General features: G+C 63.3%; 2 protein-coding genes across 3 annotated transcripts; both read left to right on the plus strand.

The window, feature by feature from the left end:
* The first annotated feature begins 56 nt into the window (after positions 1-56).
* CNPY3 (canopy FGF signaling regulator 3) lies at positions 57-5,378 on the plus strand. 2 transcript variants are annotated; one of them, XM_048299263.1, is made up of 8 exons: positions 57-123; positions 256-573; positions 816-851; positions 3,573-3,696; positions 3,834-3,930; positions 4,356-4,478; positions 4,662-4,779; positions 4,895-5,378. In XM_048299263.1, exons 1-8 carry the CDS (start codon positions 72-74, stop codon positions 5,098-5,100), a joined length of 1,074 nt encoding a protein of 357 aa, XP_048155220.1. In that variant the 5' UTR covers positions 57-71; the 3' UTR covers positions 5,101-5,378. The 2 variants fall into 2 exon arrangements, with proteins under 2 accessions (XP_048155220.1, XP_048155219.1); XM_048299262.1 differs by lacking the exons at positions 57-123; positions 256-573; positions 816-851 and adding an exon at positions 1,734-1,861.
* A 358-nt stretch (positions 5,379-5,736) lies between these two features.
* Positions 5,737-8,061, plus strand: GNMT (glycine N-methyltransferase). The gene is made up of 6 exons (XM_048299248.1): positions 5,737-6,016; positions 6,181-6,308; positions 6,623-6,736; positions 7,250-7,392; positions 7,545-7,666; positions 7,756-8,061. Exons 1-6 carry the CDS (start codon positions 5,811-5,813, stop codon positions 7,925-7,927), a joined length of 885 nt encoding a protein of 294 aa, XP_048155205.1. The 5' UTR covers positions 5,737-5,810; the 3' UTR covers positions 7,928-8,061.
* Positions 8,062-9,337: the final 1,276 nt, after the last annotated feature.

Below are 9,337 nucleotides of genomic sequence, written 5' to 3' on the forward strand. Positions count from 1 at the left end.
GGCGGTGGGCGGTGCAGGTGGAGCTGCGGGTGGGGACTGAGCCCTTGGCAGCTCCACACGCTGCAGCCGCCATGGAGCTGCTCCCGGTGCTGCTGGCTGCTGCTCTGCTACCGCTCCTGCCCCGTGAGTACCCCCGGGACAGCCCCAGGAGGTGGAAAGGTCGGGTGCCGTCCAGGCTGGAGGGAAAGGCTGAGCACAGCCGTGCTGGTTGGGATGTGTGGGGGATGCAGTGCCCCTAAACCCTGTCTCCCTCAGCTGGCAGGGCAGCTGTGCCGCTGCCTACCCTGACGCGGCCGCTGAGCATGGTACTGGCTGGGCAGCGCCGGCAGCTGGTGGTGTGTGTGGTGAGCGACCTGGCCCCCAGCTCTGGCCACGGTGTCTGGATCTCCGGTGGGAATGGTAGCGTCCTGCAGTCCTTTGCCTATGGGGCCTCCCAGGAGGATGGTGGCACCGTCTGCTCCGTCTCCCTCCTTTCCAGTGACAGTGACCCCCCACGCGAGAGGGAACTTGCCTGCCATGTGGGGGCCAACAGGACCTCCCCATCCCACAGCTCCAGCCCCATCCGCATCACGGGTATGAATGACCCTGCTGCCACCCCCTCTGCCTGCCTTGGCCACTGCTGCCCAGCCTAGTGGGTGCACTGGTCGTCCCCGAGGAGGGAGGTCGGCAGGACCTCTGGGCCAGCAGGGAGCAGGTGTGAGGCTCTAGAGGAAAACGTTGCTCTCCTGATCACAGGAAGGGGTTTGTGGGCAGCCCTGCCATGCACCTGGTGCTGGGCTGCCAGCACCTCCCCAGCTGCTCTTTTCATCCCACAGGCAACGAGGAGGCAGCAGAGCTGTGTAGCACAGCTGGTGAGTCTCTGGCCCCTGCCTGGTGGGAATATCAGGTACCAGGGTGAAAGCCCTGGCAGTGGCTATGTGGTGGTTGGGATGGGCTTTTCCACAGTGTAGTGGGACAGGGGAAGAGGAAGGGAAGCTTCACCTTGCTGGGAAGAATGGGGAAACTGGGTCAGAGCCAGCCTGCCCTCAGGGACAGCATGAGGGTGACAGGAGGTGTCTCTGGGATGTGTAAGGATCCCAAGTCTGCCCGAACATGGCCCCATGGCAGGCCTGGAGAGGATGTGGGGAGCAGTGGGGTGTCTGTGGCAGGCATCACCTCACCCTTCCATTGCAGTGTCGCCAGCCCATGCCTTGGCAGCCCTGCTTATGGGTGTCCGTGTGGTGTTGCTGAAGGTCTTGCTCTCTGATGCTGTCTTCACCTCCATCCTCCTTGCCCAGAGCTGAGGGCATGGGCAAATCCCCCTGCCCGAAGGGTAAGTCCTCCTGTTTTGGCCTAGGGTTGTGGAAGTCACTGGAAATATTCTGGAGACTGGAGAGAGGACCCTCAGATGCAGGAGGGAGGAGACCCAGTGGTGGTTGGGGGAGGTACAGGATGGGAATCTTGGTTTGGGTGGGAAGGGACCCCAAGGTACCTCGGGCGGGAAAGTCTCCAGAATTCCCGAGGCAAGGGAGGGGCCCCGAGTGCTGTGTGGGCAATCCGAGGGGCGGCCGCGGCCACGTGTGGGGCCCTTCCCACGTGGGCGCTCGGCGGGACCGCCCGGGGGCGGCGCTACGGGCACCGCGCGCTGCTGGGATTGGCTGGCGGCGGCCGGCGGGGATTGGTCACGCGGCCACGCGCGCCTCCGGCATTGGCCGGCGCGGCGGGGTCGCCATGGTAACCGGGCGTGGCGGGGCGGGAGCGCGCCCCGGAAGCGGAGTCATGGCGGCGGCGGCGGGGGCAGCGTTGCTGATGCTGCTGATGGCGGCGGCGCTGGCGGGGGGCGACGACTCGGACTGGGTGCGACTGCCCAGCAAGTGCGAGGGTAAGCGGGGCCTCGGGGGACCGGGGTGATCGGCCGCCGCCCGCTGTCTGCTCGGGTCGAGGGTTGCTGGTGTGGGGCTGCGCCCCCACGGGCTGCCCCTCTGCCCGCCTCCTGCCCGCGGGCACCGCTGTTCCCGGCAGTCACCGATCGCCTGCCGGTTCGTAGCTGGGACTGGTCGTGTATGCTCGTTACAGTTCGGTCTCCGTGATGCTTCCTGAGTATCCCCTTGGTTCACAGGCAGTCCGGGGTAGGTCACGACGGACATTTGCTGCCTGGTGCGGTTTCCTCTGTCTTTGCTATGCAGGCACGTGTGGAGCTGGAGAGCAAAGAGAAAATAAAGAAATAGGGAGCTCTTTGCAAAGCTTTCCCTGCCGGGGAAGCAGATCTGGAGATGCTGATGTCCGAGCTCTGCTGTGGCACCAGTGTAACCTCAGAGAAGCATCAGAGCAAGCACTGACCACACTCTGCTCCTCTTCCTGCCCAGGCTTGGAACCTGTGTCAGTGCACAGCAAAAGTTGCAGGAAGCATCTGGATAACTGGACTCGGCAGTGAGCACTCCTGGCATGTGTGGGGACACTGCAGCAGGTGTGGTGTGGAGGGTGACAGACTTGAGGCCCGAGTTCCAAGGGGCTGCAGGAAGGAACCATCATCCCACCTGAGAAATGGCCACAGCCGCCTCCAGCCCCTGGTGCCAGCGGAGGAAGGATTGTGCAGGAGGTGTGCACAGGGCTTCTCAACACGTGCATGGGAGCTCTGGAGAAGCCACCTCGCTCTCTTCCTGCCTGGGGCATCTCTCCACTCACATAATTGCCTGGGAGAAGACAGTGGCTCATTGCTGTCAGACCATTCCTGCTGGAGCTTCGCCCTTCTCCTGAAGTGGAGCTCAAAGAAGACAAACAGGACCCCACAGCACAGGACAAAGCTTTCTCCAGCCTCCTGAGACCTTATCTTTGGGGGAGGAATGCCACACCATGCTTGGCTGCCATCCCTCCACATTCCCATTTGTAAACCCCTGAGATATTTCTCCTGCTGTTTCTATAGCTCTGTTGGGCTCTTTTTACTGAAGAAATAAAGCCTTTTTTTTTTTTAGTTTTATAAAAATAACCATGCACTGTGTTCTAAATCTGTCGATGATGTGGTCTCTGCTGCAGGCAGAGCCCCAGGTTGTGCTGCTGGAGCTCGCAGCCAGCACCTTGTCCTGTCACCTAGCCCACTGAGCCCTGCCAGCTGCTTGGTCCCTAGCACAGCCCCAGTGTCCCCAGAGCACCGAGAGCACAGAACCAGTACCAGGTGGGATGTGCTGTCATCATGAGGAGAAGCTCTGAGCCACACTGGGACTTGCATTGCGAAAAGACCCCGTCCTCTTCCAAAAGAAAGAGAGCAGCTTGTGGCAGCTTGTGGCAGGGAGGTAGAGGCTTCTGGGGGGGGAAACCTGCAGGCCGAACTGAGCCTGTCTGACTTCCCAGCTGTGCCATAGCAGCTGGTTTACACTGCAGCATTGGTTTGGGTGTTCCTGCTTCAAGGGTTCTCCAGTGGAAGCAGCTGAGCCATTCCTGGTTATTTCTTTGGCCAAGGTGTGTTTTGTGCTCGCAGCATCTTTGGTGTGCCCAGTTCCTGGGGCGGATTCTTGCTGCTGTCCCAGGTGTTCTGTCATGCTGCCTCTCAGAACAGTGACACCCCCTAAGCCGCCTGTGCTCTCTCCTTTTCACAGTGTGCAAGTACGTAGCCGTGGAGCTGAAATCTGCCTTTGAGGAGACCGGCAAGACCAAGGAGGTGATCGACACCAAGTACGGCTTCCTGGACAGGAAGGGCTCTGCTGTCAAGTACACACAGTCGTAAGTGGGAGTGGGACAGGAGTCTCCTGCTGCTGTCGCTGCTCCCAGCGCTGGGGGCTTTGGAAGGCTCACCCTGTGCCCTGGCTCTTGCTGGGGGGGACATGCCCAAGCCTGAGCCCTTCCCCCTCTCCATGCAGGGACATCCGGTTAATTGAGGTGACAGAGAACATCTGCAAGCGGCTGTTGGATTACAACCTGCACAAGGAGCGGAGCGGCAGTAACAGATTCGCAAAGGTGAGGGCCGTTCCTACAGTTCCTGCTCCCAAATGTGCCTCACCCATCCCTGCACTGCCAGAGAGACAAACCAGGTTCATTCTTCCCATCCTCTGGATCCCCTGCCAGTGCCTGGCATGCAAGGCCACGCTGCCCCCCAAGCCAGATGTGGGGTGCTGTTGCTGGTGGCAGTGAGCTGGCCCCCACCTGCATGGAGGGAATGAGGGGCTGTCTCCCTCTGGGGTTTGGGACCACGTTTGCAGAGGGGGACTCGCTGCCACTTGAACTTCCCCCTGGTAACGCTGATGCCCATGGGATCCTGATTTTGTCTGGCTTGCATGTTCCTGCATTGCTGGGCAGGGTTGTGTGGCTGACACTGGGAGGGGAGAGTAGGAGCCCGGCAGGAGGAGCACCACCTCACCGGGCAGTGCTGCTCCCTCCCTCAGGGCATGTCAGAGACATTCGAAACCCTGCACAACCTGGTGCACAAGGGTGTCAAGGTGGTGATGGATATCCCCTATGAGCTGTGGAACGAGACCTCCGCTGAGGTGGCTGACCTCAAAAAGCAGGTACCCTGCCCCACGGGATTGGCCCTCAGTGGCTGCTATGACCTTGTGGGCTGGAGTGGAGGAGGGGAGAGGGTCCAGGGGTGCACTGCTGGGAGCAGGATGTTGGCAGGACCTGTGGCAGGAGCCTGGCCCTGGTCCTGCCACACCAGCACATCTGGAGCTGGGCTCTCCTCTCTGCCCTAGTGCGACGTGCTGGTAGAGGAGTATGAAGATGTGATTGAGGACTGGTACAGGCACCACCAGACGGAGGATCTCTCCCAGTTTCTCTGTGCCAACCACGTGCTAAAAGGAAAGGACACAAGTAAGTCCTGGCTGCTGCCAGGGGCTGAAATAATGCAGGAATGCTGGGGAGGGCAGGGGAGCCTTGCGAAAGCATGGGGAGCCCTACCTCTCCATCAGAGCCCTCTCTTCCCTAGGCTGCCTGGCAGAGAAGTGGACTGGCAAGAAGGGTGACTTGGCAAGCGTGGGGGAGAAGAAAAGCAAAAAAAAGAGCGGGAAGAAGAAGAAAAAAGGCCGGAAAGATGAGAGTGAGGGAGCTGCCAGCCTTCCGGACACAGGGGAGGCCCTGGAGGGGGTCCAGGAGCAGGCTCCGCTCACCCACAGCCCAGCTGATGAGCTGTAGGCACGCAGCCCCTGCCCCCGGGGCCGCCCGCTCCGGGGTTTTACCCCGCTGTGCCTATGGGTACCAAAGGAAAAGGGACTTGTGACCCGGCGGAGACCGGAGCGCCTAGCCCCGCCTTGCCAGCCTGGGTGCCATCCCGTGACTAAGTGTCACGGAGCCGCGGACCCAGCCCTGCCGCATCCCTGCCGGGGGCTCCAGCTCCGGGAGGCCGCGAGTGCTGCCCCGCCGCCGGCTCCTCGCACGCCGCCGGCACTGTAAATAAAGACGTTTTCCCCAGAGTCGCCGCCACCGCTGCCGGCCCTGCTTCTGCTGCTGCTGGGCGCGGGACCAGCACTGCTGCGGCCCGGCCCGGCCCCGCGCCCCGGGGAAGCCGGTGAGGGGCGGGCGGGCCCGGGGGCCGGGCCGGGGCCTGACCCCGCCGAGGCAAAGGCCGGGGCCGTGAGGGGCGCGGCGCGAGCGCTGACGGGCGCCGCGGATTGGCGGGGCCGCGCCGGGGGCGTGGCCTGGCGCGGGGGCGGGAGGGGCGCGGCGCGAGCGGCGATTGGCGGGGCGGCGGGGGCGGACGCGGCGGGGATTGGTGGGAGCGGGGGGCGGGGCGTGGGGGCGGGGCGCGGCGGGGGCGCGGCGCAGCGAGGCTGAGGCGCCGCGGCGGTGTCGGTCTCCGTGTCGGTCTCCGTGTCCGTGGCGGCGGCGGCGGCGGCGGCGGCGGGATGGTGGACAGCGTGTACCGGACGCGGTCGCTGGGGGTGGCGGCGGAGGGGCTGCCGGACCAGTACGCGGACGGGCGGGCGGCCCGCGTGTGGCAGCTGTACATCGGGGACACGCGGGGCCGCACCGCCGAGTACCGCAGCTGGCTCCTGGCGCTGCTCCGCCAGCACCGCTGCCGCTCCGTCCTCGACGTGGCCTGCGGCACCGGGTGAGGCCCCGCGCCCCGCTCCCGCCCGCCTCCCAGGTGTCCCTTCCCCCTGCCCGGGGCTACTCGGGGCCTCGCTGTCCCCGGCCGTCCCCAGTGCCCCCCTCCCTCCAAGCCTCCCCGGCCCCCTCAGCTGCCCCCGGCCCCGCTGACAGCCGTGTCCCCAGGGTGGACTCCATCATGCTGCTCGAGGAGGGCTTCCAGGTGACCAGCGTCGACGCCAGCGACAAGATGCTCAAGTACGCGCTGAAGGAGCGCTGGGAGCGGCGCAAGGAGGAGCCCTTCGACCGATGGGGTGCGGGGGCTGTGGGGGCCGGGAGGGGCCTGCGAACACTGACACCCCACCCCAGCGTACTGTCCACGGCCCCTCGCAGTGCTCAGGCCCCTCACCTGGGGCTGCTGCTGGCCAGGTGGCCTTGCTGCGGGGACCTGCCAGTGCCAGCTGCTCGGCAAAGGCAAGCCATGGTCCTGGCCTGTCTGACTGCTGGCTAGAGGCCAGAGCCAGCACCCACAGGGGCCTGGGAAGGGCTGGGTGATGCTGGGATGGGGTCTTGCGGGCAGGGGAGGCTGTTGGGTGTCCCTGCCCTCATCCATTTCCATATGCTGCAGTCATCGAGGAGGCCAACTGGCTCACGCTGGAGAAGGACCTGGAGAAGCCAGGGGATGGTTTTGATGCAGTCATCTGCCTCGGGAACTCCTTTGCACACCTGCCTGACTTCAAAGGTGAGTTGGGGGCAGGAGAGAGGAGGGGGAGCACCTATGCACGTGTGCATAGTGTCTTCCAGCAGGCTTGAGAACGTGTCCTAACTCATGTCATTAGTGGGATGGGATTACACACAATGGAGCTGCTGTTTCATGGCACATCTCCAGGGAGGCTGGAGCTGAGCCCCCACTGCCCCAGTCTGTGACATGAGCGGGCCCACTGGGTTCCATGGTCATGGTGGAGGTGTGTGCATCAATGTCACAGCTCTGGCAAGGCTGGAGGCACACCCAGAGTTGTGCCACAATGTCGGGTGGTGGGTCTCCCACGTGGCATGCTCTGCTCCAGTGAGGCTGAGAACATGCCTGAGCTCATGCCGTGGGTGGGGCTGTGGGTTCTCCAAGCTGAGATTCGGGGGAAGATGGTGGGGGCAAGTCTCTGTGTATGCGTGAGTATGTGTGTGGGTAAGATAAGGCCATATGGGCTGTGCCATGGGGTACAGCCAGTGCCTGGAGACCCCATAGTTTCCTCTCCAGGGGACCAGAGTGACCACAAGCTGGCCCTGAGGAACATTGCCAGCATGGTGCGGCCCGGGGGTGTCCTGGTCATTGACCACCGCAACTACGATCACATCCTGGCCACGGGCTGCGCGCCACCCGGCAAGAACATCTACTACAAGGTCGGTGGCTGGCAGGCCCTGCCCCATCCTGATCCCCTTTGCCCCAGCCCCATGGCCCAAAGGCGGCCAGGCAGGGCAGGCAGCAGGATCGTGCCCAGGCTGGGGGCCACTGAGTCCCTGCAGGACACAGATGTCCTCCTGTGGTCTCCCAGAGCGACTTGACCAAGGACATCACCACCTCAGTGCTGCTGGTAAACAACAAGGCACACATGGTGACCCTGGACTACACGGTGCAGGTGCCCCCCACTGAGGCAGGGGCAGACCCGGAGCTGAGGTGAGAAGGGCTGCAGAGGTGGCTCCCGGCATGGGGGGTGGCACTGTGCCCCACTGTCCCCCTGCCTCACCAGCGTTGCCTCCTTGCAGCAAGTTTCGGCTCTCGTACTACCCGCACCGGCTGGAGGCCTTCACAGCTCTGCTGAAAGGTGCCTTCCAGGGAAAGTGCCAGCACAGCGTCCTGGGCGACTTCCAGCCCTACACACCGGGACAGGCCCACGTGCCCTGCTACTTCATCCACGTTGTGAAGAAGACAGGCTGAGGAGGCTACGGAGATGGGACTGTGGTGGCTGAGAGCTGCAAGCAGCTGTGGGTCCAAGCAGGGGGTGGGGACATGGCTGAGAGGCACCTGGGAGTCCTCTCCCCTAATTAAGAACACTTGTGAGAGCTACCTGCGATCATGGTCCGTGTGTCCCTGTATGGGTACGGGGCAAGGGGGACAGCCACAGCCTCCTCAGGACTCTGTGGAAGGAGGTGCTCAGCCTGGGGGCAGCACAGGATGGGTGCAGGCACAGCTTCCCTGCCAAGTCCCCAGCTGCAGGTGCCAGATGTGCCAGCAGTGTGGGGCTTGGGGGCCCCCCTGAAGCAGGAGGAGGCATGAGCTGGCTCCCAGGTGGCTGCACACCCCAGCCATACCCCTGCAGCACTGCTCCTGCGAGTGTGCTGGAACTTCTTTTCTCACATGCACGTCCCAAACAGGTGCTGACTCCTTGACACTCCTCAGCCCCACACAGGGGTACCCACCCCCACAGTGGGGCTTTCAGACTGGGGAGGCTCCACACTGGAGGCTCCAGCAGTGGCTGCAGTGGGGAAGATGTGGTGCCCAGATCGAGCAGCACGGAGCAGTGCGGTCAGGGATAGCCCTGCCTGAACACGCTCAGGCGCCAGCGCCAGAGCCACAGGGCTCCAGGCATGCACCAGCTGGGGATTCACACGTGGATGCCAGAAGCTGCTGTGGAACCAGCCCTTAGCAGAGGAGCTTGGGGGGGAACAGGCCCTCACAGCCTCGCTTGGCCCAGGGATCCAGCTGTCAGCAGGCTCAGTGCCTACAGCAGGTGGGGCAAAACCTGGCACCAGCAATCTCTCGGGCTGGCCAGAGGCTGAGGGCAGCTGCAGGCACCTGGCCACAAGAGCTGCCACACACAGCTCAAGTGCTATTTGTCTGGCACCCTTGGAAAAGGCTGGGAAGCGGGGGATACGCTATGCCACCAACAGCTGTGGTGAGGCTGCGGAGGGAGGTGAGACAGGACCTCCGTGGGTCTGGGCCAAGTAGTGCTCAGCACAAATTAGTGCAGACAGGGCAGCTCCAGGCTGCTCCAGGCAAGGTTTGAGTATTTCCAAGGCTGAAGCTTCTCCCCATGACAAGTTTTTCCTCTTATCCGATGGGAATTTCTTTGCTGCCACTTGCTCCCATTGCCTCATGTCCTGTCACCCAGTGCCTCCAGCAAGAACTGGGCTACTTCTGCGGAGGGAGCTCAGCTCCCAGCTATGCAAGCCCCACTCCCTCAGGCTCTCCTCATCCACCATGGGCTCCAGCCATTCTGGCGGGATGAGAGTGGCCCCAGCCTGGGTCACAGGTGTGCTCACCTCTCTACCTGCTGGACAATGATTTCTCTGCACCACCCAGCCCACAGAGATATTTGCAGAGACCTTCCTGAGCTGACAGACACCA

The sequence above is a fragment of the Corvus hawaiiensis genome, chromosome 3 (genome assembly GCF_020740725.1).
Source record: "Corvus hawaiiensis isolate bCorHaw1 chromosome 3, bCorHaw1.pri.cur, whole genome shotgun sequence".
Taxonomy (NCBI): Eukaryota; Metazoa; Chordata; class Aves; order Passeriformes; family Corvidae; genus Corvus; species Corvus hawaiiensis.